This window comes from Gopherus evgoodei, chromosome 3 (genome assembly GCF_007399415.2).
Source record: "Gopherus evgoodei ecotype Sinaloan lineage chromosome 3, rGopEvg1_v1.p, whole genome shotgun sequence".
Lineage (NCBI taxonomy): Eukaryota > Metazoa > Chordata > Testudines > Testudinidae > Gopherus > Gopherus evgoodei.
In genome coordinates this window covers 2,299,339-2,323,471 of record NC_044324.1, presented here as the reverse complement: position 1 = coordinate 2,323,471, position 24,133 = coordinate 2,299,339, and the positions used below count along the sequence as shown (strand labels likewise).

Below are 24,133 nucleotides of genomic sequence, written 5' to 3'. Positions count from 1 at the left end.
TGGGTTTCCAATTCCCAGTTGTGAGCAGTCACAGCAGAAGGCAGATTCCAAGAGTGATGCTGGTGCAATCAGGGAACAGAATCAGTACCAGGCAGTCGGTGCATCCAGTTTCAACAGCTCCAGCGGCACGTTTGGAGTCTTCCTCGAGAGCTGCTCTCAAACCAGCTGCAGAAGCAAGAATTGTTTGCAAAATTTCATATACTGAATAAATGAGAGAAAATCACCATCACTCCATGCAGAAAAGGAAGTGAAATGATCGACATCAGCCAGCTGTTCAGAGGGCTGCAGCCATGGCTGAGCTGATCAAAGCCACTTGGGCACATATGGATGCCTAATTCCCATTACTTTCCCATGGGAATTAATAGGGCACCCAGATGTCCTGGGAAGCTTTGAAGTTCTCACCCAAAAGGGCTAATGTGATCCTTTGATGCGTAACCCAGGGAATCTCAAATAGGAATAGGGAAGTTATACCACCTCTGGTTTTGGCACTGGTGTGATCGCTGCTGGAATCCTGTGTCCAGTTGTGGTGGCCACAATTCAAGAAGGATGTTGATAAATTGGGGAGGGTACAGAGAAGAGCCACGAGAATGATAAAAGGATTAAAAAAACAGCTGTATAGTGACAGCGACAAGGAACTCAATAGGCTTAGCTTAACAAAGAGACGGGTAAGGGGTGACTTGATCACAGGCTAGAAGTACCTTCACGGGGAACAAATATTTAACACTGGGCTCTTCAGTCCAGCAGAGAAAGGTCTGACATGATCCAGCAGTTGAAAGCTGAAACTAGACAAATCCAGACTGGAAATAAGAGGCACATTTTTAACAGTGAGGGTAATTAACCATGGGAACAAGTTACCAAGGGTCGTGATGGATTCTCTGTCGCTGGCAATTTGAAATCCAGATTGAGCATCTTTCTGCAAGGCCTGCTCTGGGAATATTTTGGGAGTAAGTTCTGTGGCCTGTGCTGTACAGGAGGTCAGACTAAATGACCACAGTTGACCCTTCTAGTCTTGGAAACTAGGAATCAACACCAACCCTTCAAATGTTACAACAGACGGCCTCTTGGCATGGATGACTTGTTCATAGGGTTATTATGATGTCTATAACCAACCTTTGTCTTTTTCCAGGGTGCTCAAGGCCCCATGGGTCCCTCCGGCCCCGCAGGCGCACGCGGCATGCCGGTAAGTCATCCTCGTGACGAATACACTGCCTGGTCCCCCGAGCAGCTGAGCACCCACTGTTTCCACTGACATCAGTTGCAGCTGCTCAGCATCTCTGGAAATCTGGCTGATATATGTCTGTGAGAGGGAATTTTCCCTTTTGTTCTGTATGCTCTTCTACTGCTGCATGATCCTGGGAAGTCACTGCAAGGGGTTTCCACCTGGAACTCCTGTGGGGTGCACAGATTGGCACTGTATCCAGCTGCAGGGGATGCACTCTGGACTGCGCCGGGCCGTGCAGTGTGTGGCACGTCCATGCATCGTGCCCACCACTCTGGCATGCGTTGTGCCTGGCCCTCTGGGCTGGATGATATCCTACGGCGTGTTGTGTGTCCATGTCGTGTGCCGAGCCCCCAGGGCTGGACCATGTCCTGCCCTTTGACTTTTCCTGCCTGGGCTGAAAGCTCTTCTCTTTCACCTCTCTCAGGGTCCTCAAGGTCCTCGCGGTGACAAGGGTGAAGCTGGAGAGGCTGGTGAGAGAGGTCTGAAGGGTCACCGAGGATTCACTGGTCTGCAGGGTCTTCCTGGACCTCCCGTAAGTTTCAATGTCAGAGCCTCATCCTTGGCCTGAGCTTGCGATGCAGGACTTGAGACAGAACATGCCATGCTAGGACTGATCTGGCCAGGACAGATGCTGGGGCGCTGGGCTACATCCCTGCCTTGGCCTCATGAGCATAATCCTGCTCATACCAGGGCCCCAGCCATCTGTGTGTCCTGGGAGGTTCAGCAGCCTGTCTCACTGGAGGCCTGTCAAGAGCTGAGACATCCCAACACGTCCACCCGGAGCCGTTCCACCCCAACTGCTCCCTTTGAAGTCAAACAAAGCCAGTCCGCCCTTTCCTCCATTCTCTGAGGGAAGTGGGTTGGAAGAGGGGAGCGCAGGGGGCTCTGGGCCCAGCTGGGCCACCTTGGAAATGGAACTTCTCACCACCCCGCCATGTTGGCCTTGCTGTGGTATACAGGTCTTAGGACCAGGCAAGAAGCTGACAGCCTCTCTTGGCATGGCTAAAGGGGGCCCTCTGCTAGGCCAGGCCTCACCCGGCATTGGGCTGCTCATGTCTCAGAGACACCAAACGTACATCTTGGGTAAGGGCCACTCTTGCCCACCCAGAATCCCGTCTGGCCAGGGTTTCGCCCCCCCCCCCAGAGAGAAGCTGTCCAGATGCTGAGATATGACCGTGTGGTTCTGTTTCCAACCCCTTCAGGGTCCATCTGGAGATCAAGGTGCTACTGGTCCTTCTGGTCCTTCTGGTCCCAGGGTAAGTCCAGTTCCCGGAGCATGGGAGGGTAGTGGGGGATGGACCAAGGAGAAGCACAGTGCAGGTTCAGGTGAAATGGCCTCGTTACTTGCTTAGTCAAGCTGAGCAAACTGCAGAAAATAAATCAACAGCATTACTGGCGAAAAGAACATTGGGTTTTAGTTCCCTTTCCAGCTGCAAGGAGGGGAAATTCAAGGGAGATTTTAGTAACCTGGATAAAGAACTCTATACTTCCAATGTAAGGCCATGAGCTGTGTGTAACACATACATGTGACCTCTGCTAGATGGAATAAGAATTGCTGCTGTGTGTGTCACTGCCCCTATAGTGCTGACAGCTGGTGGAGAGTCACCTTAGCATTTGCACTAAGGTCAGTCTCCGTTAGCAGCAGAGGCAGATGGAGTCGGGTTCTCAGTGGCCATGGCATGCAGCAGAGGGATGGATGGGGAAGTCCGAGGTGCCCCATTTATTATGTTATGAATTAGCTCACGGAGCCCTCTGAGTTTGCAGTTGTCTTTTTACATCATGATTCTTTCACAGCCTGGCTCTCAACTCCCCCCTTGTGACTCTTTTCTAGGGTCCCCCAGGCCCTGTTGGTCCCTCTGGCAAAGACGGTTCAAATGGCATGCCCGGTCCGATTGGTCCTCCAGGTCCTCGCGGTCGTAGTGGCGAAACCGGACCTGCTGTGAGTACCGTGCCCCCGCAGAGCTGGCAGCCTTTCAACCTGGGCCTTAACGACTCGAACCCCACCAGCTAATGGGGCAGCTCATCGCCCCATACACCACCAAAGGCTTGGCCTTCCCTGTGAAGTGCAGCTGCAGCACCCTTGCGTGCCTTGAAATCAGTTGTACTGTGTCTCTATCACCCTAAACCACCCGGAGTGGTTCCATCACACTGATCTGCTCCATCATCCTAATCTCCCCCAAGTAGCTCCATCTCCGCAATCCACTCTGAGCAGCTCCATCATCCTGATCTGACCCAAGTGATTCCATCACCCCCAGCTCTATTACCCCAATTCACACTGAGTGGCTCTATTTCCAGCTGGTTCCATCATCCTAATGGGCTCTGTCACTTCAGTCTGCACCCAGCAACACCGTTCCCCCACCATCTCTGTCCCTCAGTGGCTCCATTACCTTGACCCGCCCCGAGTGCTTTATCACCTCAGTCCATCCCCATAGTGACTCCCTCGCCCCAGTCTAACCTCAGCAGCTGGCTGTCATTTCCAGTTAAATCTCCTAGCAGAGAGCAGCCGGGAGACTGGTAAATCCATTCATCAACTTGATGTGGCCTCATCTTCCCTTTTGCTGAGCCCCATGGGGGAACATGGGGACGTGGTGAGAGGGGGGTGCTAATGGGAACAGCAGCAACTTGGAGATTGGCTTGGAGTTCTAAACAAGGATCATCTCTTTCCCCTCCCAATGCAGGGTCCCCCTGGAAACCCTGGACCCCCTGGACCTCCTGGCCCCCCAGGCCCCGGCATTGACATGTCGGCCTTCGCTGGTTTGGGCCAGGTTGAGAAGGGCCCTGACCCTATGCGCTACATGCGAGCTGACCAGGCCTCTAGCGACCTGCGCCAGCATGATGTTGAGGTCGACGCCACTCTGAAATCCCTCAACAACCAGATCGAAAGCATCCGCAGCCCTGAGGGCTCCAAGAAGAACCCAGCCCGGACCTGCCGTGATCTTAAACTCTGCCACCCCGAGTGGAAGAGTGGTGAGTGCTGGACACAGAGCTGGGTGCTGAGTGCGGGCACTTGCAGCACAAGGGCTGCAGGGGCCACAGAGCCAGAAGGGAACTTCTGAATCCCTCCCTGCCAGCCTCCTCTGCAATACTGACCCTTTGGGCATTGTATGACAGGGGGGTTGTGCAACCCTCCCCACTCGCCGTTCTGCCAATGCACCTCACTGCTGACCTGCTATTCCAGCCCTCAGCTTCCCATGCACACAGCTCTGCTGATGCCCCTCAGTCCCAACCCACACACCCCCTTGCTCTTCCTGGGCTCCCCTCCAACACCTCATGTGGATGCACCTCTTCCTGACCTGCACCGTCTTCTGCTATCACAGCCCTCTGCCTCTCTCCTGAGTTTCAAAATGAAACCAAAAAAGCCCATTAGTCCTAGTTTTACCAAGACGCCAACCTCCCGGGTGTTTCCACCATTGCAGGTGACTACTGGATTGACCCTAACCAGGGCTGTACCTTGGATGCCATTAAGGTTTTCTGTAACATGGAGACTGGCGAGACATGCGTCTATCCCAACCCCTCCAGCATTCCCAAGAAGAACTGGTGGACCAGCAAGACCAAGGAGAAGAAGCATATCTGGTTTGGAGAGACCATCAATGGTGGATTCCACGTAAGTGCCTGTGGTTAATGTTTCAAACTAGAGTTGGCCTCTCTTGGGGGAGAAGTTGAGTTTAGGCGTGGGATGAGAGATCTATTGTCTATTCAAAGGGAGAGCCCTTCTTTACCTCTATAGCCAGCTTCACATTTTATTTAGTGGGACCTACATTTTTCCAAAGTGAGTGGTGATTTAAGGGGGCTCCACATGCTCAGGGTTTAACTGATCGCTATATTTGGGGTCGGGAAGGAATTTTCCTCCAGGGCAGACTGGCAGAGGCCGTGCAGGTTTTTCGCCTTTCTCTGCGGCATGGGGCATGGGCCACTTGCTGGAGGATTCTCTGCAGCTTGAGATCTTCAAACCACAGTTTGAGGACTTCAATAACTCAGACATAGGTTAGGGGTTTATTGTAGAAGTGGATGGGTGAGATTCTGTGGCCTGCATTGTGCAGGGGGTCAGACTAGATGATCATAATGGTCCCTTCTGACCTTAAAGTCTATGAATCTATGAAACCTCTCCAAAGAGGCCTGATTCTCAAGAAATACTGAGCAACCGCCCTCTGAAAATCAGTTTTCTTTAAGATGTCTCAAGTTGGGCACCCCACAAAATCCCCCTGGAATTACTAGTCATTTTTGAAAATACGGGCTCAAGACTCAAGCCGGTTGACGTCATTGAACCTCAATGGAAATTTTAATCAAAATTTCAACTCTCTTCCCCCTTTCCCCCCCACCACCACCAAAAAAAAAACCTGGACAAAATTGGATCTGTTCCTGAAAAGTCAATATGTCTCTCACACACTGATGTAAACAGACATACTGACCCTGGGAAAGAGGGGATGTGTCATAAATGGAGTGAAATCTGCAAAGGAAATAAGAATTCTTATAATCTCTTCTCAATCTCTAGCATGCCAGGTAGTAGCAACACATGCCAGGCCAGATTAATAAAAGGTATTTCAGTAGGAGCTAAGCACCTAAATCCCTTTGACAAGCTGGTGCTTTGTATCCAAACGAGGCAATAGGGCATCTCAGCTATTAGAAAATGAGATCGTAATTGTGGGGAATTTTTTTATAGAAACTTTTTACTGTACTTGAGTGTTGCTTTTCCCTGGCTTCTTCTGAGAACTATCACACCTCATATATTATAATGAACTGTGCCCTACCCAAACACCCTTTTCCATCTCAGTAACAAGAGCAGGGCCGGCTTTAGCAAGTGTGGAGCCCGATTCCTGGGGGTGGGGCTTGTACTCACCGTGTGGTGCTCCCAGTCTTCAGCAGCTCTTCGATTGCCTGCTAGGGGAGGGGAACTGAGGGGCTGGCCACGCTCTGGCTGGGGTCGCGGGGCCACTGCGCTCCGACCAGAGCTCCAGCTGGTGTTGCGGGGCCGTGGGGCTGCTGTGCTCTGGTTGGAGCTCCAGCCGGGAGCACAGGGCCACGGGGCTTGCAGCGCTCTGGCCGGAGCTCCAGCTGCGGTCGCAGGGCCACGGGGCTTGCAGCGCTCCGGCCGAAGCTCCAGCCGGGAGAGTGGGGCTGCCACGCTCTGGCCGGGGTCGCGGGGCTGCCATGCTCCAGCCAGAGCTCCAACTGCAGTCATGGGGCCATGGGGCTGCCGTGCTCTGGCCAGAGCTCCAGCCTGGGGAGCAGGGCAGTGGGGCTTGCTGCGCTCTGGCCAGTGCTCTGGCCAGGGGAGTGAGGCCGCCAAAGACCCTGGTGGAGCGGACTGACGCCAGGGTGAATAAAAAAAAATTAGAAAGGCGCCTAAGGCGTGGGGCCCGATTCCGGGGAATCGGGCGAATCAGCCTAAAGCTGGCCCTGAAAAGGAGCACCTTGACTTTTCCACACTTACTTTTTAGTCTTGTTTAGCACAAAGGCCTTTAGATCTGGGGTGACTTTGAAATTTAGAACATGTTAACAGTGGGATGAGGGTGATGATTCTGCAGTTCATGGCAACATTCTGAATTTCCTCTTGATTTTTTTTAACCATGTGGGGTTTTCACAGGAGCCCAAGGAAGTTAGGTGCCCAAGTACACTTGAAAGGCAATGGGAAATGAGGTTACCTAAGAAGACGTATTTAAGATTGCCTTCCATTATTGCCTTTACCTTCCTAGCTAACATTCGAGGCCCATTGCTACCCAGACTCACTAACCATCTTGATCTGTCCTTCCAGTTTAGCTATGGAGATGACAACCTGGCCCCTAACACTGCCAACATCCAGATGACCTTCCTGCGCCTCCTGTCCACCGAAGGCTCCCAGAACATCACCTACCACTGCAAGAACAGCATTGCCTACATGGACGAGGGTTCCGGCAACCTGAAGAAAGCCATCCTGATACAGGGATCCAATGACGTCGAGATCAGAGCCGAGGGCAACAGCAGATTCACATACAGTGCCTTGGTGGATGGCTGCACGGTAAGCTGATGGAAGTTACTGATGCTTAGGGTTTATATAACAGGGTATCTGCAAAGTGCTCTATACACATCAGCTAATTAATCCTCACAATGAGCTAGGTTGGTTGGTCAGCTGGTGCCATTACCCCATTTCATGGGGAAACCGAGGCACAGGGTTTTTTTTAGGGTCATCAGCATTTTCAAAAGCAGTGATTTTGTGCATTTCAATTTCTGGGAGATTAAGACATGGGCTTTCCTCATGGCATCTATTTCCCCTCTTGGAGATTGGGGCCCCATTGTGCTAAGCATGGGTAATAGGCCTGATCTACACTTAAAACCTACACCGGCATTAGTCAGGGCGTGAAAAAAACACTCCCTAGTGCCGTAGCTACACCAACAGAGGGGGCTTCTGTCAGCACAGTTAACATTGTTCAGGGAGCTGGTGCCCCCACACTGGCAGAAATCTTCCTCCTCTCAGCGTAAACTGATCTACGCCGGGAGGCTACGTCGGTATCAACTTTGTACTGTCGATTGCTGTGGTCAGAGGAAGAGTAATTCAGTTCCACAGTGAATTAAGATCAAACACATTCATTCTGAAGCCAAGCGTCCAGGCGGATATTAGTGCAGTTTAACTAACCCACTTGAGGTTTATTCCTGTGAACATTTGGGAGTGTCAAGCCCTGCGCATCTCGCACTATCCCAGTGCCATGCTGAGGTCTGGCCTACAGTTCAAATGCAGGTTGACGTAGCTCTCGCACTTGGGGTGTGAAAAATCCACACTCCTACGTGCCGCAGCTTTGCCGACCTAGCCCCCAGGGTAGATGCAGCCAGCTAATCAGAATAATACTTCCATCGACCTAACTATTGGCATCTGGGGAGGCGCTGTTCCCACAGTGAGTATAAAACCTCTTTTTAGCAGTGATGGTAATTAATCACTGGAACAATTTACCAAGGGTTGTGGTGGATTCTCCATCACTGACAACTGTTAAATCAAGAGTGGCTATTTTTCTAGAAGATCTGCTCTAGGAATTACTTTGGGGGAAGTTCTAGAGCCTGTGTTGTTACACAGGAGGTCTGATCAGTTTATTATACTCATAAGCACTGACTCTGTGGGTGCTGTGGGGCTGGCGCATCCACAGGGCAAAATTAGCAGGGGCTCCACACCCACCAGCAGCCAAGCTCCCCTCGCCCCCACCTCGCCTCCTCCCGAGCGCCACATCCCCACTACTCCCCCTCCCTCCAAGCGCTTCCTGCCCACCACCTAACAGCTGTTTGGCAGGACTTTGGACTTTCAGGGAGGGAGAGGGAGGAGCGGGGATGTGGTGCGCTTTGGGGAGGAGGTGGAGAAGAGACGGGGTGGGGAAGAGGGTGGCATGGGGGCAGGGAGGGAGTGGGGCTAGGGTGGGAAAAGGCAAGGCGGGGACTTTGGGGAAGGGGTGGAATTGGGGCAGAGCGAGGGCAGTGCAGGGGCGGAGCCGTGGGAAGTGGGGGGGTCAAGCATCCACAGGGCAGAGGGGAAGTCAGCATCTGTTATCACAATGGTCCCTTCTGGTCATGGAATCACTGAATCTACACAACGGAGTAATGTTGGCACAGTGATAGTCCCCATAGCGTAGGCGTCCCCTGAGAACACAGGTGTGACATTCTAACCAGCCCAGACTGGGAATCTGTTCTTCACAGAGGTCAGTTTTGATGGCGTTTGCAACATCTAGTAATCCCTGGTCTCATTCTCTCCCCCAGAAACACACAGGCAAATGGGGCAAGACAGTCATTGAATACCGATCACAGAAGACCTCGCGCCTGCCCATCATTGATGTTGCACCTATGGACATTGGTGGAGCCGATCAGGAGTTTGGCGTTGACATTGGGCCAGTCTGCTTTTTGTAAAAAGAAAAAAAAAACATTTTTAAAAAAAAATCCAGTCCAATTCCATTAATTAAACCCAAAACAAACCAAACCCCCTAACCCCATCCCAAGGACCTAAGTACTTTCCAATCACTTCTATGACATCTGCACTGATGGGTGAATCAATTCCCCCAATTGCCATACATCCACACGCTTACATTTTGGACTATTGTCTATTTCAAAAGCCATCACTGGGCAGACCGTGAAATAAAATCACAGTGTTATTTATTTATTGTCTTCCTGTAAGACCTCTTGTGGGGTCAAACGGAGGTGGGAATCTAACTGGCAGGTGTGAAGGCCCCTCCTTACAAAATGGATGTCCCAAGGACAGGTATAACCTATCCTTCTCCCCCCAGTGTATATCATCAGCAGGAGTACTGTGTATAATACAACAAAAATGGTGCTATTATTGTAAAACAAGTCTGTATTTTTTAACATCAATTGATATAAAAAAAAACTTTGTTGGAAAGTACAAGTTGATCTGAGGTTTTATTTTTTGTCTCTATTCATAGGAAGTTCCAGCATTCTGACGCTTTCCCTTCATCCCTTTCTCAGTTTAACTTTTTTTTTCCCCCCCAAACCAAGATAAAGGAAGTTTCAGGGTCCAGTCTCAAAGTTCCCTGGTTTTAAGCTACCTCATATGAAAAAAAAAAATAAAAAAATAAAAAAAAATTAAAAAGGAAAAAAAAAATCTTGAAACTGATCACAGGAACAGACAACACAGAAGCCATGAGATTTCTGTAAGGGAAATCACTAATTCTACAAGGTAATGGTGCTGATCAAGGGACTTCTGGGCACATGCTCCCTCTCGTCCGTGGCAGGTTTAGTGGGAATACATAAAGACAGGCGGGGGAACCCAGTAATGGCCCAGAGAGGCTCTCAAGTTTGATCTGACACGTTGTGTTACACCTTCCTTAAGTCTTACACATTTGGTATTGCAGTAGCTGTCAGATGAATGGGATATACATGAAAACATTTGCCGTAATAAGGACTTGGGCGCTAGCTACTTAAAGTTTCTTCTAACATTTATTTCCAAAACTAAGCATGTGGATTGACCCCCAAAACTGCTTGCTAATTCTACCCCACCCCCTATCTGAGAGTGCCTTGCTTTCAAATGACCCTTTGGTGACGTGAAGACTGGAACAAACCAACCAAAAAATATGTACTACTTTATATATGTAAAATAGACTTTTTTTAAAAAAAAATGTATTTTACAAGACCAATTTGAAGCGTGGTAGAGAGTTCCCACACACTACTTGTGAAACAATTCTGTTCCCGTCTTTCTCAGCCCATCTCCCCACTCCACTCCCTGATTTTTCCACACTAACGATAGAATGCTTTTCCTCTTAAAAAAAAATAATAGAGACACCAGTGTTGAATTTGTTTTTATTTGTATTCATTGCTGCCCAATGATGTAATCTTTGGTAAATAATGTTTTATCTTATCTGGGATCTTTCATGACAAACCAAAACACCACAAATAAAAAATTTTAATTAAAAATATTTTAACTAAAATGGCTCTCATTTCATGCTTTAATTAAAACAAGCTTCCTTCCAAAAAATGCAATTGCTAATTGGAAGAAAAATTTCTGTAGCTGAAATCCCTGCCCCCTCCAAAAATACATCTACTCATTCTGCACAGCTTTACCCCTATGCTTAACTATCCTGCATAATTGTGTTGTCCCTGCACATGATTTTAATCACACATCTAATGAATTTTTGTATTTTTTTTCTTAACGACTGGGGGCCAGGAGCTGGGCCTTTATGTGAAACTCAGTTTTTTGGTTTTTTTTTTAAACTACATAGAACTCTCAATTGTAGAGAAGAACTTGAAATTAAACCAAAAGGCTCAAAAAATCAGAAGGCAAATAAAAACCTCCAAATTTATTAAGTCCCATGATTTTTTGAGCCCAGACTCACGATTGTTGAATATTTGGGGTTAGTGATACTACACGGCTGTTATAGAGCTATTCCTGTGTCAAGTTAAATATATGAATACATCCTTGCAGGATCAGAGCCTTAATTTGATGTCACAAGAATTTAATTTAAAACAGCCAGCTTGGAAGATTTTTATATATGTTTTAAAGAGACACTTTGCAAAAGCTTCTAATGTGGACTCATAACTCTGGCACGGGCCCATGCAGGAAACCACTACCCAGCAGCACTCTGTACAACACTTACAAACGCTGCTTGCAATGTGTTTGAAGGCATGAAGTGAGATGCACATGCACAGCCAGACAACAAACAAGCGCAACAGCTCCCAGTGAAACCAGTAAGTGTAATAGGATGTCCTCACGAGTTGTTAGAAATGACTGGAGCCACAAGCTTGAGTTAAAGAACTCTAAGCAGTGTCATAAACCTCTATATGTGGCTTAGGCCCTAGGAGGACAGAGCCATACGTGATTAGCATGGGTTATATAAGAGCTGCAGCTATCCTCGTATGTTGGCAGAGAGATTCTTACCTAACCCTACACCAGTTGTTCCCAAACTTGTTCCACCGCTTGTGCAGAGAAAGCCCCTGGCGGGCTGGACCGCTTTATTTACCTGCCGCATCCGCAGGTTCGGCCTATTGCAGCTCTCAGTGGCCATGGTTGGCTACTCCAGGCCAATGGGAGCTGCTGGAAGCCGCGGGCCAAGGGATGTACTGGCCACCGCTTCCAGCAGTTCCCATTGGCCTGGAGCAGCGAACTGCAGCCACTGGGAGCTGCAATCGGCCGAACCTGCGGACACGGCAGGTAAACAAAGCACCCCATCCCGCCGGGGCTCTCTCTGCACAAGTGGTGGGAACCACTGCCCTATAGCAACCAATCTCTGGCAATGTATCCTATGTAGCTCTTATTCAGCACTTTTCATCAGCAAATCTCACAGCACTTTACAAAGGAGGTCGGCATCTTTCCACATCCATAAAAATGAGGATAAAGAGGCACAAAGGGTACATGACTTGCCCAAAGTCTCCAGGCATAGGGCACAGCCAGGAAAAGAACCCAGGTCTATGAAGTAGTCCCTATGTTGATTGAAAGGCTGAACCCCAAGTCTGGAAACCAGAAGGCAAATACAGGAAAAAGAACCCAAAGTTCACTGTTTTTAAAAAGATCTCATGGCTTAAGCTAGTCTTATTGATTTGAAGCCCAATTGGTGCTTGAAGAAAAAACATGAAATACTCAAGAGTTTCTCCTGATAAAAACCACAAGATTTAGCAACACCGAGAGAAGAATTTGGCCCAGGCAGTAGGCATTTAGTAGCCCCAATTACCCCACATGGGGGCAAACTGATGCTGCTAAAGTCATCCTTAACTTTGGAATTTCCTGATACTCACACCTTTGAATCTTCATCTGTTATGCTGAATTCACAATTAGGGCTTTTTTTCATTCAATTTCCTTGTTCTTTTCATCTTGAGACACACAAACTGAATAAAAAGAATGTAGCTTATTTCAAGATGCAGGTTCTAGCCTTGCACAAGTGCATGGTCTGCAATCACCGGCTCAGCTAATAGAAAAATGCCTCCCAAAAATTCAGGACTGAAAATTCCCAGAAGAACTGGCACTCCTCACTACCTTGAGGGTCAAGTAGGTACACAACAGAAAATAGGTGAAAATTATTGGCTTGCCTCCATTGGGGTCCTGAGGAAAAAGGACAGTGTGATTGTAGCTGGAAGGGTTTCTCCAGCTGGAAGGTGTAACATGGGTTTGGGATAGAGAGAGTCAGTCAGCCAGGAAGTGGGAACTGTCGTTTGATCACAAACAATGTCACCTGAAAGTGAGAACAGGTTTGCACGTGCTACTATTGTAGCCGGCATTGCAAGATATTTACATGCCAGATGCACTAAAGATTCATATGTCCCTTCATGCTTCAACCACCATTCCAGAGGACATGCTTCCATGCTGATGATTGGTTCTGCTTGATAACGATGCAGAGCAGTCCAGACTGACGCATGTTCATTTTCCATCACCTGAGTCAGACGCCACCAGCAGAAGATTCATTTTCTTTTTTGGTGGTTTGGGTTCTGTAGTTTCCGCATCAGCGTTGCTCTTGTAAGATTCCTAAAAGCATGCTCCATACCTTGTCCCTCTCAGATTTCGGACAACACTTCAGATTCTTAAACCTTGGGTCAAGTGCTGTAGCTATTTTTAGAAATCTCACATTGGTACCTTCTTTGCCTTTTATCAAATCTGTTGTGAAAGTGTTCTTAAACGTGCTGGGTCATCATCAGAGACTGCTATAACATGAAATATATGCAGCATGTGGGTAAAACAGAGCAGGAGACATACAATTCTCCCTCCAAGGAGTACAGTCAAATTTAATTGACACATTATTTTATTTTTTTTAAATGATCATCAGCATGGACGCATGCCCTCCGGAATGGTGGTCAAAGCATGATTGTTTAGCATATCTGGCATATAAATACTTTGTAACGCCGGCTAAAAGTGCCATGCAAATGTCTGTTCTCACTTTCACAAGAAGCAGGCAGCATTATCTCCTGCAAATGGTAACCAACCTTGTCTTAGCAATTGGCAGAATAAGGTAGGACTGAGTGGACTAGTATGCTCTAAAGTTTTATACTGTTTTCTTTTTGAGTGCAGTTATGTAACCAAAAAAAAATATCTGCATTTGTAAGTTACACTTTCACAATAAAGAGACTGCACTTCAGTATTTGTATGAGGTGAACTGAAAAATAAAATTTCTTTTATCATTTTTACAGTGCATAATACAAAATATAAAGTGAGCAGTGTTGTAATAGAAATCAATATTGAAAATGTAGAAAAACATCCAAAAATATTTAGTAAATTTCAATTGGTATTCTATTCTATAAGTGTGATTAATCACGATTAATTTTTTTTTGAGTTAACTGTGTGAGTTAACTGTGATTAATTGACAGTCCTAATTATTAGACATAAAATCAAGATTTGTGCAGGGGGTTGCCAGGGTTGAGCCCTGGTAACTCTGGGCTTGCCCCATCAGTCAGGAAAGTAAAAACAAAATTGCTTGTGCCCCAGCACCTCTTTCATTACAAATGAAGCACAGTTTTAGCTGTGAGTCACAGAATGTATTGCCCCTTAAGAGCACACAACGTCTGAAATATCCATGCGGTAAAGGGAGACCTTGAAAGAAGTCTGCTTCATCTGTGAGGTGCCTTCCAATGACTCAAGATGTGGGTGGCAGGAATGGATGACAGTCTCCCCCTTCTTGCTGTAGACAGAGTGCGGTATCCTAACAGCTGGATGCCCAGTACCTTCTTTACACTGCCCCTGATCTGCAGGGCATAGTGCACGCTGGGCCATGTAGCCCCAGAATGGATGATATTTAAGTTAATGCTTTTACTCTGCTGCACTTTAGATGGTTCTCTGAAGTTCAGTGTTTGGGCTCTAACATTTACCAATTCAAAGGGAACAGAACACATTAATACATTTGGTAAGATCCATACAGAAAAACAGGACAAAATGCAGATTAAAGGGATATGTTATCCAGGAGAAAAACATTTGATGCTAGAGTACTTATACTGCAAAGTCTTTGAGGCAGAGACCATCTCTATGTGAACACAGGAACTCCCACACTGGATCACAGCCAAGGTCCATCTAGTCCAGTATCCCATTTCTGGCAGGGACCAACACTAGATGCTCCAGAGAAAGGCGCAAGAACACCAAAATAGGCAGATGTTAAGCCCTCTGTGTGTTTGTACAGGTCCTGGCATGCTGGGGCACTGATCCACGATTAGGGACACCAGATACTACTGTAATACAAGTCAATAAGTATTGCAAATTGATAATACATGGATTAGCCAACTAAGAAGTTGAGAATGGCGCATCAGGCTAGTTGCAGTATAACGTATTCAAAGTCCAGGGCAGAAATGCAGGAGATGAAAAGAGTCAGGGACTACTCCATTCAAATGACACTTAGTGGTAAATAATCTCAGGTTTTATTTGTCTAGCAAGATTCAGTTCTAGAAATTCTGCCAGTAAAGTGCAATTCTATACAATAGTAATATTTTCTTAAAATAAGGTTCATTTTCTATTTCACACCACCACCAAACAAGATTTCTTCAATGAAACGTTTTAGATATTATCAGTTTCCTTTTCAGATTCTGACTGTTTGGTTTTTCCTCCCAACTAGCATAGCTATTTCCTCTAAAGCAAGATAGAGAAAGATGCCAGTTGTTTTAGCCCAAAAGAAATGGAGAAGCTAAGTTGAATTACAGTGAATTTAAGAGCCCTGAAATCATGGTGTGCAAGAGTCTGGCTCTGAAGCAGCCTACAGAATCATTTGAAGTAAGGAATTTAAAAATAAAATACCTTGTGCTTAGCCAGTTAACCCTGGTACAGAAGGCTATTATACATCCTAAGATGCAAACTGCATCACTAAAATAAGCATTTGAGACAGGCAACTTTCATTAACTTAAGTGAAATCAGCTTAAGTCTGCACTCAGCCAAATCCCCAGGCAAAAGTGAGCCAATGTCCAGAAAACTACACAAGGATACTGCATATGTAATCTTTAAATCCCTTCCTTTGGTGAAAATATACAGAAGTACAAAAATGCTATTCTAAAATATTGGCCCTTACAAATCAGTACAAAGTTTTCCTGCTAAAAGAAAGCAGCAAGTACACAGATCAAACTGCTCAGTGACAGGTTCCCTAGCTTCAGTGACACCCAAGAACTTTAATTTCAACATATACCTTAGAACAGTAGCTTCAAAACACTGCATAAAGGAAAAAGGCCCAAGAGCTATATGGTCCATACAAGGAAATCAGTACAACTCCTTTAGAGCGGTGAACCTATTGAAACACAGCCATCGCTAAGACAATAGGGTTTTGATACACTGTAGAGGGACACCTGCAGATAACTTGGTCAGTAAGCAAACCACCACCCCAAACAGAACATATGCTGGTTAGCTCCAATTATTTCCCCTTCCAGTATCCGTCACAAGTTCCAGCTACAGAGAATAAATATGAGCGCCAACCTCTCCTGGAATGACTATGCGTAGAAATCCTACTAACAAAATGCTGTAACATTTTAATGGTATGCTGTCACTGAGCAGAATGAGGGGCAAAAAGAGTTTCACTGAAATAGCATGTTTGTCCCGAAAGGACAAAAAAAAATAAATAGAGCAGAGCCCACCAAACAGCAGTAAAATTCAATCCCCAGCATTTATCCCAAGGCAATGACAGAATCTGAGACCTTCTTTGAATTTCATTAAGTCTTTCCATTGAAAGATATATTTAAAACAGTTCCTTGATTTCTTCTGGGTTCAATTCTAAGAAATTCATTGCAACAGCTAAATACCAGATTGATGTCAAGTTATAAGTGGGTGGGACTTGGCATGTTTTGGGAAGGATCAGACTGGACCACAAGTGGAAACGTTCTCAAATCACTGCCCAAAAGGTAAGCAGTGCAGCCAAGATGCATATGCATTAACATGAAGTGCCACATGATTTCAGATACCTCCTGTTCACTCCAAGTTTCTCCACGGACATCAACGATCCCTCTAATTCCATTTAAAAGTTACCTTGTGATCTTGCTTACAGATACATAATTCATAATAAAAGTCAGTCTGCATGATCACTTCCCGAAGAGAAATATTAGTTGACTCAGTTGTCTTCAGAGTATCCTCCTCTCTTTGGTTACACTATCTAGAGTAGGTGGGGTGGACACAGGCCGAGGGTCCTGGACAGCTGTGGAATTAGCGCCACAATCTACATAGTGATATGTTTCCAAGGAGCTCTGAGTCACATGGCCGATGTATGAGATTTTAACTGATGTTCTGGAAGAGAGAGATTCAGTTTAGCTCAGATAGGACACGTAATACTTAATTGGCTTATTAAATGTAAAGACACTAATCTGGGTAGTTAAACACTGGAATAGATTGCCTAGGGAAGTTGTGGAATCTCCATCTCTGGAGATATTTAAGAGTAGGTTAGATAAATGTCTATTAGGGATGGTCTAGACAGTATCTGGTCCTGCCATGAGGGCAGGGGACTGGACTCGACCTCTCGAGGTCCCTTCCAGTCCTAGAGTCTATGAGTCTATGCGATTATGAAAATATCAGACAGGAATAGGAGTGGCTCTGCTTTTTAGTAGTCTCCTTCCCCTGAAAAACTGATGATTATCTTGGGCATTTATACAGCACTTATCACTGTGGTATAGAGATACCAAGATAAAGGATGTTTGTTAGTTTGTGGGACATTTTTCTCCTTCATCAGAATTTGCTTAGGTGCATATCAGATTTTCACATTTATGCAACTAAGCTTTAACTGCTCTGCATCCTTCACAGCTGTTGGGGCCCACAGCCTGCTGCAAATACAATCACCATACTCTTAAAGAGAGGCAGCTATCCACATCTGACTGTGCCCTAGTTAAAAGTGGAATCAAACTTCCCATGCCAAAAACTGAGACTGACATGGGAATCACTGCTATACAGAAGGCACAAGGAATAGGCACATATAGCCCTCCCCTCTGTTGCTAATGGAATAGAGGAGAAAAAATGATCAAAGGCCCACCCAACTTCCACATTATGCAGCTTTTCTTTGCCTGCAGCCAGGGCTTGTCTCTGCAGCCCTTATTCACCTGGCTAGCCCTACTGCAGTCAATCAGAATATTCATGAAAACAGACCTAGAGATTAGGCCCCTAGATCACAGTGATGGTTGTATCAGAAGAAATTTTCAGTATCTATCATACAGATTCCCATCACCTGCTTTGCCATCCCACTCCTGGTTCTTCTGCCAACTATCCTCTCCTACAGAGGGTGACCCTCACTTTACACAGCCATATCTCCTAGCAGCTGGCCAGACTTCCAGACACATGGAACTAGCTTGGGTTGCTTTCCCAGAAGGAACTGGTATGCAGTGCTACAGGTTTAACTCTCACGCTGCTAGCAACAGTGCTAGTCCCAAACCCAGATTAAAGAGGAAGGTCCTGCTGTTGGGTTTGTGACCCACTAAGGTAAAATCTTACTGCAACAGAAAGAGTCCTGTTAAACCAAAACTTGAAGATGGTAGGTGAAAATGCAAGTATGACAGATCTCAGTGAAGGCCAAAAGGAAGCTGATATCTCAAGACATCAAATCCTGATGACCAAATCTGCATATCTGGAAAGGAGTACCACAACTAGCAAGTGACCACAATCAGTGAAAGAAGTGGACTGCCCAATGTGTCAGCAGAACAGAAGGAACTCAGGGCTAAGTAAGGAGGTAATTTTGTCACTGCAATTCCATTTCCAGTGCAGTAGAGCCTAAGAATTACATACCTCATGAAGATCACTATGTTATGCACCGTGACCTTGGGTAACGTGCAAAAGAAACTGTAAGAGACCAACACAGAGAAACATGTTGGAAGAAAGACTAAAACAGAGTTTTGTTATGAATCAAACTTTAGAAAGGCATTTTCAAAATTTCTTGGGCATCCTGAAACTCTTTTTGCTTTGGGGCTGCTCTGGCTGAACTGTCCAGAACATTTAACAATTGTTTTTACTGTTTGAAAAGTGTGGCACAGATGACCTGTCGGGTCTGATATTTTTGACCAACAAGAACTCATTAAATAAAGCTGCAGGAGTCAGATCTGTTTACTCAGTGATATCCAATTTAAGCAGATTCTTTGCACGAAATATAGAGATAAATAATAAATAATCCTTACTACACATAGGAGAAAGGTCCACCCATCTCTGATTTCACAGTGAAATTCACCTGAAAAGGACAAGAGAAGACATGTTCAGCAAATAGTATAATGAACCAGAAGTTAGAGATGCTAGTGACCATCAGTATTAAACCAAGTCAGGTTATTCCCTACAATATGTTCTCCAGTGCTTTGTCCAATCCAGCTATAAGAGACTCTAGTCTCCTTGCATCTATTTCACCATTCAAAGCCTAGTCCATACCACTATCACCAAGTTAGGAAACAGAGAAATACCACAGCTGAAATTTGCCATGGGGCAGGACCCAACAATGCTGTAAACTGAGTCTCTTGACTTGGTTATAGCTGTGCTGTAGATGGTTAGCCTGTACATCTCAGTGTCAGGAAGATTCTCCTTCTAGCCTAGATTCTCCCTTGTTTAGTTTCATCCTATTACTTCTAGTTATACTCTAATTTGACCCCTTTAGACAAATTTTCCCCTCTTCTAGCCATTCACAGCATTCAGATATTTGTTAACCAACACACCATGAGTGACACTTAAACCAGTTTCTTTTAATCCTTCTTCCCAAGTCAGCCTCTTTCACCTCCAGAAGCATTTCGGTTGTTTGGATTTCTCCAGTTTATCAGCATCTTTTCCCTGGAATCCAACAATACATTCCAGATGCAGCCTTGCCAGAGCTGAGCAGAAGGAGATTACCATAACACTTCTTTATAGTGGTCCCAAAAGCTGCATCGGGTTCTTTTTTTCTGTTTTGTTTTGGCTTTTTTTGGTGGGGGGGTGGAGGGAGGAATTGTCATATCACATGCCAAGCACTAAGACTTGTAGATTTTAATATAACCGCTTACCAATTACTGCTTGACTAAACTGTCCAGACTCACCTTGTCCCATCCAACTTACTTGGTTAACTTTTGTAAAAACAGTTCAAAGTTCAGTCATTAAAACCCATCAACTTCCCCAGTGTCTATCCAGCATTTTCTTCTTTCACCAATATACTTAGTAGACCCTTCATTCCTATTAACTCATCCTGCCTTTTTTGGGTGAAGAGGAGGGACGGGACGGGGAGGGAGAGGATGCTAGATTTGTTCTTTTCCTGTTAGCCTTAACATCTTTATTGTCTAATCCAACCCCAATTCTCCATTTCCAGTACGGGCTGTGTTTAGCCACACAAGGAACTGGTCAGAGATGTGAAGCCTCACTAGTGATATCTCATCACTTGCATTTTAATGTAGCTATGGGTCCCATCCAGTTAGTGCACAAGCTGGGAAGAAGGAAGAAGGGAGGGTGTCTCTCTCTGTGCAGAAGGTCCCGCTCATTTGCACAGGAGCCTCAGCCATAAGTCATCTAACTTCTTCCGTTGGAGCTATTTGGCTGTGGGTCACTTCCAAAGGCCAGTATCACCAGCAGTAGGGTATGGTTTAATACTCAAGAAATGCTGTAATACCAGTTTGTCGCTCAGCGGCTGGATGCGGGACACATTGGTAATCTGTTGGGTTCCAACCACAGTGTTCATGTACTGCACCTGGCTGGCTAGGCTGGTTACTGCAACTGAATAGAAATTGGAGTTTCTGATCCTCAGGGTGGTCTGTATCAAGAGAGAGAGAAGACATCAGAATCCAAGTCCTCCAGAGTCCAGCAGCAAATGCACTCAGGCAAAGGATTAGATAGAGCTTTACCGTGATTGCAAGAATGACAATGGAGTTTTTCTGGTCGAACCAAACTTGAACCCCTTTGATGCCCTCATCATCCACAAGGACCGAGTGTGGAAACAGGAAGAAAATCACCAGCCCTGATATCAGAAGGCAGAGCAGCACAGACAGCAGCACATAGAGCTTCCTGCAACAGACATGAACATTTCACCCACTTTGCCCTAATACCGCACTTGTGACTGGAGTCTCAATTTACAAACATGAACTGATTTTAAAAGGTTCCGTGGAAGGTAGGAAGCATATTATCCCCATTTTATGTATGCATGAACCAAGACACAGAGGGACTCAGTAACCCAGTAAGTCTCTGAAGCAGCCCTGAGGAAACCACAGATCTGAGCTACTTGTATGGTCCCCAAAACCGTAGCATCAGCACACCTCACAATCTTTAACGTATTTATCCTCACAGCACCCCTATAAGATGTAAAATAGTACAGGGCTATCATTTCCATGTGGAGAACCAAGGCACGGAGATGCTAAGTGACATGCCCAAAGTCAAACAGAACATTTGTGGCAGAACAGGAAAATGAACACAGTCCTCCCAAGTCCTAGGTTAGTGCCCAAACCATCGGACCAACCTCTCTCTTTCTCATCAAGTCCTGGCTTGCTTATTTAAAGCCAATGGCCATGGTGTCCTCCCATACAATGAGAGACTAGATCAGGGGTCAGCAACCTCTGGCATGCGGCTCACCAGGGTAAGCACCCTGGCGGGCCAGGCCAGTTTGTTTACCTGCCGCATCGGCAGGTTGAGTGGACCGCAGCTCCCGCTGGCCGTGGTTCACCGTTCCAAGCCAATCGGGGCGGCGGGAAGTGCTGGCCGTGGCTTCCCGCCACCCCATTGGCCTGGGATGGTGAACCGCGGTCAGTAGGAGCTGCGATCAGCTGAACTTGCCGATGCAGCAGACAGACAAAGTGGCCTGGCTCACCAGGGTGCTTACCCTGGCGAGCCGTGTGCCAGAGGTTGCCAACACTTTGACTAGATCACCAGCTGTTACTAATGAAGTTCCAGCAGTACCAAAACTCTCTAAAGACCAGGAGAAGAAAAAAAAAAAAGACTGAAAGTAAAAAAGGATTCCCTGAAAAAATATCAAGTGCTATACATAAACCACTCCCCCCAGCTATCAGACAATGCACCTGTGCTTCCCTGGACAAACATCACAAATAAGAAGTGCTACTCTTACACAAATAAGATTAAATTGGATAATGTGTCTAAATGGCTCAAATAAAAAACTGGAAACATTTTACCAAAAAGAAAGGGATTGAGTATACCAAAAAATGTAAACATGGCACTCAGAGTCATTTCCCCCCTTTAATGTTTTCAGTCTGGTGCTTTTGATGTTGATAAGCCAGAGTTTCTTTTAAGATTGTAAAAGGCATGAAGCTATGGGGTTTTCATGCACACCCCAAGAGTGAGAGTTAATGGGAAATATTTAGTTACAGCTAAAGAAGTGTTTGATGGCATTACCTTAGATTAAACTAAAGCATGGAAGGCAGCACAGAAGGAAATGCAGAGTCAGTGCAATATTTAGTTGTGGCAGCACAACCAGCCACCAAATGAGGAGCAGCCACATTTATTCTTCATGAGAAAGATTAGTGGACATGCATTAGACTCTTTTACTCTGAACTTACGTTCTCTGGGGACGAAGCCTCTGGTCACTGTATGGTATTAGCGCCACCAACTCATTCACCTGCTCTAGAAGACAAAAGGAAAACGCTTTGTCAATTCCATCCATTTGCAAGGTCCTTATGCTCTAAGCTCCCTAAAACTGAGGGCACTGGAAATGACTAAAAGCTGCCAAGGGTTTCTGGGTATGCATTTTAATATCGTGCTCCCTCAACATGAGAAGAAACATTCTTTTCTAGACTGTAGCAGACAATACAAATATCACTGCTATCAACTGGCTGGGTTTGGATAAACAGTCTCATTGCTTCCTTGACTTAACAGTGAAAGAACACCGTGGGACAGATGGCCCCACAATGAGACTATCTAGTCCAAGTAACCTTTTCTTCTTAGGCCAGTGCCTTAAGATTCTCAAACACTATTTAGGAGCTTTGGTCTTGGGAAGTGACCAGGCTTTGAAGAGAGAACTTGTTAGGAGATATATGAGTATAAACCAAATTCACTGCACACTATTTTCTACACAAAAAGTTCACTCAATAACTTTTTCTATACAACAGGAGAAACTAAAACAGTAGCAGAAAGAGAAACAAGCAATTACACTTCAGAAGAGATTTGTAAATCAAAGAGGCAATTTTTGAAACAGATCCTGAGATAAGAGTTTTACCTAAATAAGGAAGGTTTCTAGCCCGTGTGTAAAATGCTTTGGGATTTAAGTTTCAATACAGATAGGTTTACCTGTGGGAATACAGCCAGTGCCTTGGCAAGTTGGGCAGGTGATGCTGTCCCGACCTGTGAACTCAACATATGGAAACTTGGCAATGTCTTCCTCACGATCTCTGCTATCTAGTAAGTCCTCATCATTCTCTCTTCTCTGCCTGGAAGACACATTACCACCGAGAGAGAACAGACACCCCATGGCAAGAGATGAAGAGTTGCTGACTGCCCTAGAATGAAAGTTGGGAAGAGCACGGCTCGTGATCAGATAGGATTTCCAGACCTGCCTGTCTGATCCCCTCCCTCCTTCACTGAAAGCTGCGCTTCATCTAGGAGGTATACATCTCCCCTATCCACACCGAGGGACAAAACCCTCCTCAAACGCTCCCTCCCGCAAAAAATGCCTCCTCCACCTGCGCTCCCCCCCACTGAGGCACTCCACCCCCTCAACCCAGAGAAATAATCCCCCCCACACCAAAAAGAGCCAAACCTCCCCACCCCCAGGCAGGACACCCCCCCCCACTCTGCTTCTATCAATCCAGAAACCCCAGGGCCAACCACCGTCCCATCCCTTCCTTCCCTTCTCCCAAGGCCACCCTGCCTCAGTGGCCACCCCACACCCCTCCCACGGACACCCCGCCCCCTCAGGGACCGAGCCTCCTGCCTCAGTGGCCACCCCACACCCCTCCCACGGACACCCCGCCCCCCCGCGTTCTCCCCCTCAGGGACCGAGCCGCCTCCCTCACAAACTCCCCGCAGGGACGCCGACCCCACTTCGCACCTGTCAGGAGTCTCAGCCCGACAAGCCCGCTCACCGCACTGCGCATGCGCCCGCTCAAGCTCGCCTCGCTACAACGGCGCTTCCGAACGCGACGCGCGCAGGTGGGCGGAGGGCGCGGCTAAAAGGAAGCTCCGCCCCTCCGGGGACGAGGCGGGGCAGCCATACTGCGCATGACCCCAGAGTGCGAGAAGGGGGGCGGAGGGCGAGGGAAGACTCCGCCTCCCATTGACCCGCCCCTTTCTTCTCCGCCCTTCGCACCCACACTGCGCACGCGCAACAAAAGGGCGGGGCCAGGATGAGGTAAAAGTGCGCGGTGACGGTGAGCCGCAGCCGGGTTTATCCTTGCCAGTGCGCATGCGGAAGGGCAAGAGGCGGAGCAGACACACGCATAGAAGACTCCGCCCTTTAAAAAAAAAACTTGGGGGGGCCCACTCTACGCATGCTCTTCAGCCTGCCCGCTCTCACTGCGCATGCGCCAAAACAGGACGACGCCCTTCCGGGCCCATGTGATTCTGCATGCGCTGTCCCTGTGGCCTTAGGGTCTTCCTGCGCATGCGCCCTGTGGGGAGCTAGGGTGTGTCTCAGAAGGGCCCCT

General features: G+C 46.7%; 2 protein-coding genes across 6 annotated transcripts in view; one reads left to right on the top strand and one right to left on the bottom strand.

Moving 5' to 3' along the window:
- Window positions 1–9,082, top strand: part of COL2A1 (collagen type II alpha 1 chain) — a 64,686-nt gene extending 55,604 nt beyond the window's left edge. For both annotated transcript variants that reach the window (XM_030554476.1, XM_030554475.1), the window contains 8 exons: window positions 1,127–1,180; window positions 1,647–1,754; window positions 2,425–2,478; window positions 3,054–3,161; window positions 3,901–4,189; window positions 4,639–4,826; window positions 6,975–7,217; window positions 8,936–9,082. In XM_030554476.1, the coding sequence (XP_030410336.1) occupies window positions 1,127–1,180; window positions 1,647–1,754; window positions 2,425–2,478; window positions 3,054–3,161; window positions 3,901–4,189; window positions 4,639–4,826; window positions 6,975–7,217; window positions 8,936–9,082 (1,191 nt within the window). The remainder of the gene's footprint in view (window positions 1–1,126; window positions 1,181–1,646; window positions 1,755–2,424; window positions 2,479–3,053; window positions 3,162–3,900; window positions 4,190–4,638; window positions 4,827–6,974; window positions 7,218–8,935) is intronic.
- TMEM106C (transmembrane protein 106C) lies at window positions 9,001–23,644 on the bottom strand. 4 transcript variants are annotated; one of them, XR_003999392.1, is made up of 9 exons: window positions 23,539–23,644; window positions 22,779–22,987; window positions 22,052–22,115; window positions 20,393–20,552; window positions 20,161–20,301; window positions 18,722–18,771; window positions 18,336–18,389; window positions 16,599–16,853; window positions 9,001–9,069 (listed from the first exon to the last, which is right to left on the bottom strand). XR_003999392.1 is itself a non-coding variant. In XM_030554477.1 (8 exons), exons 2-8 carry the CDS (start codon window positions 22,957–22,959, stop codon window positions 16,691–16,693), a joined length of 813 nt encoding a protein of 270 aa, XP_030410337.1. In that variant the 5' UTR covers window positions 22,960–22,987; window positions 23,539–23,644; the 3' UTR covers window positions 16,086–16,690. The 4 variants fall into 4 exon arrangements, 2 of the variants coding, with proteins under 2 accessions (XP_030410337.1, XP_030410340.1); XR_003999391.1 differs by having other exon boundaries at window positions 9,031–9,072; XM_030554477.1 differs by lacking the exon at window positions 9,001–9,069 and having other exon boundaries at window positions 16,086–16,853.
- Window positions 23,645–24,133: the final 489 nt, after the last annotated feature.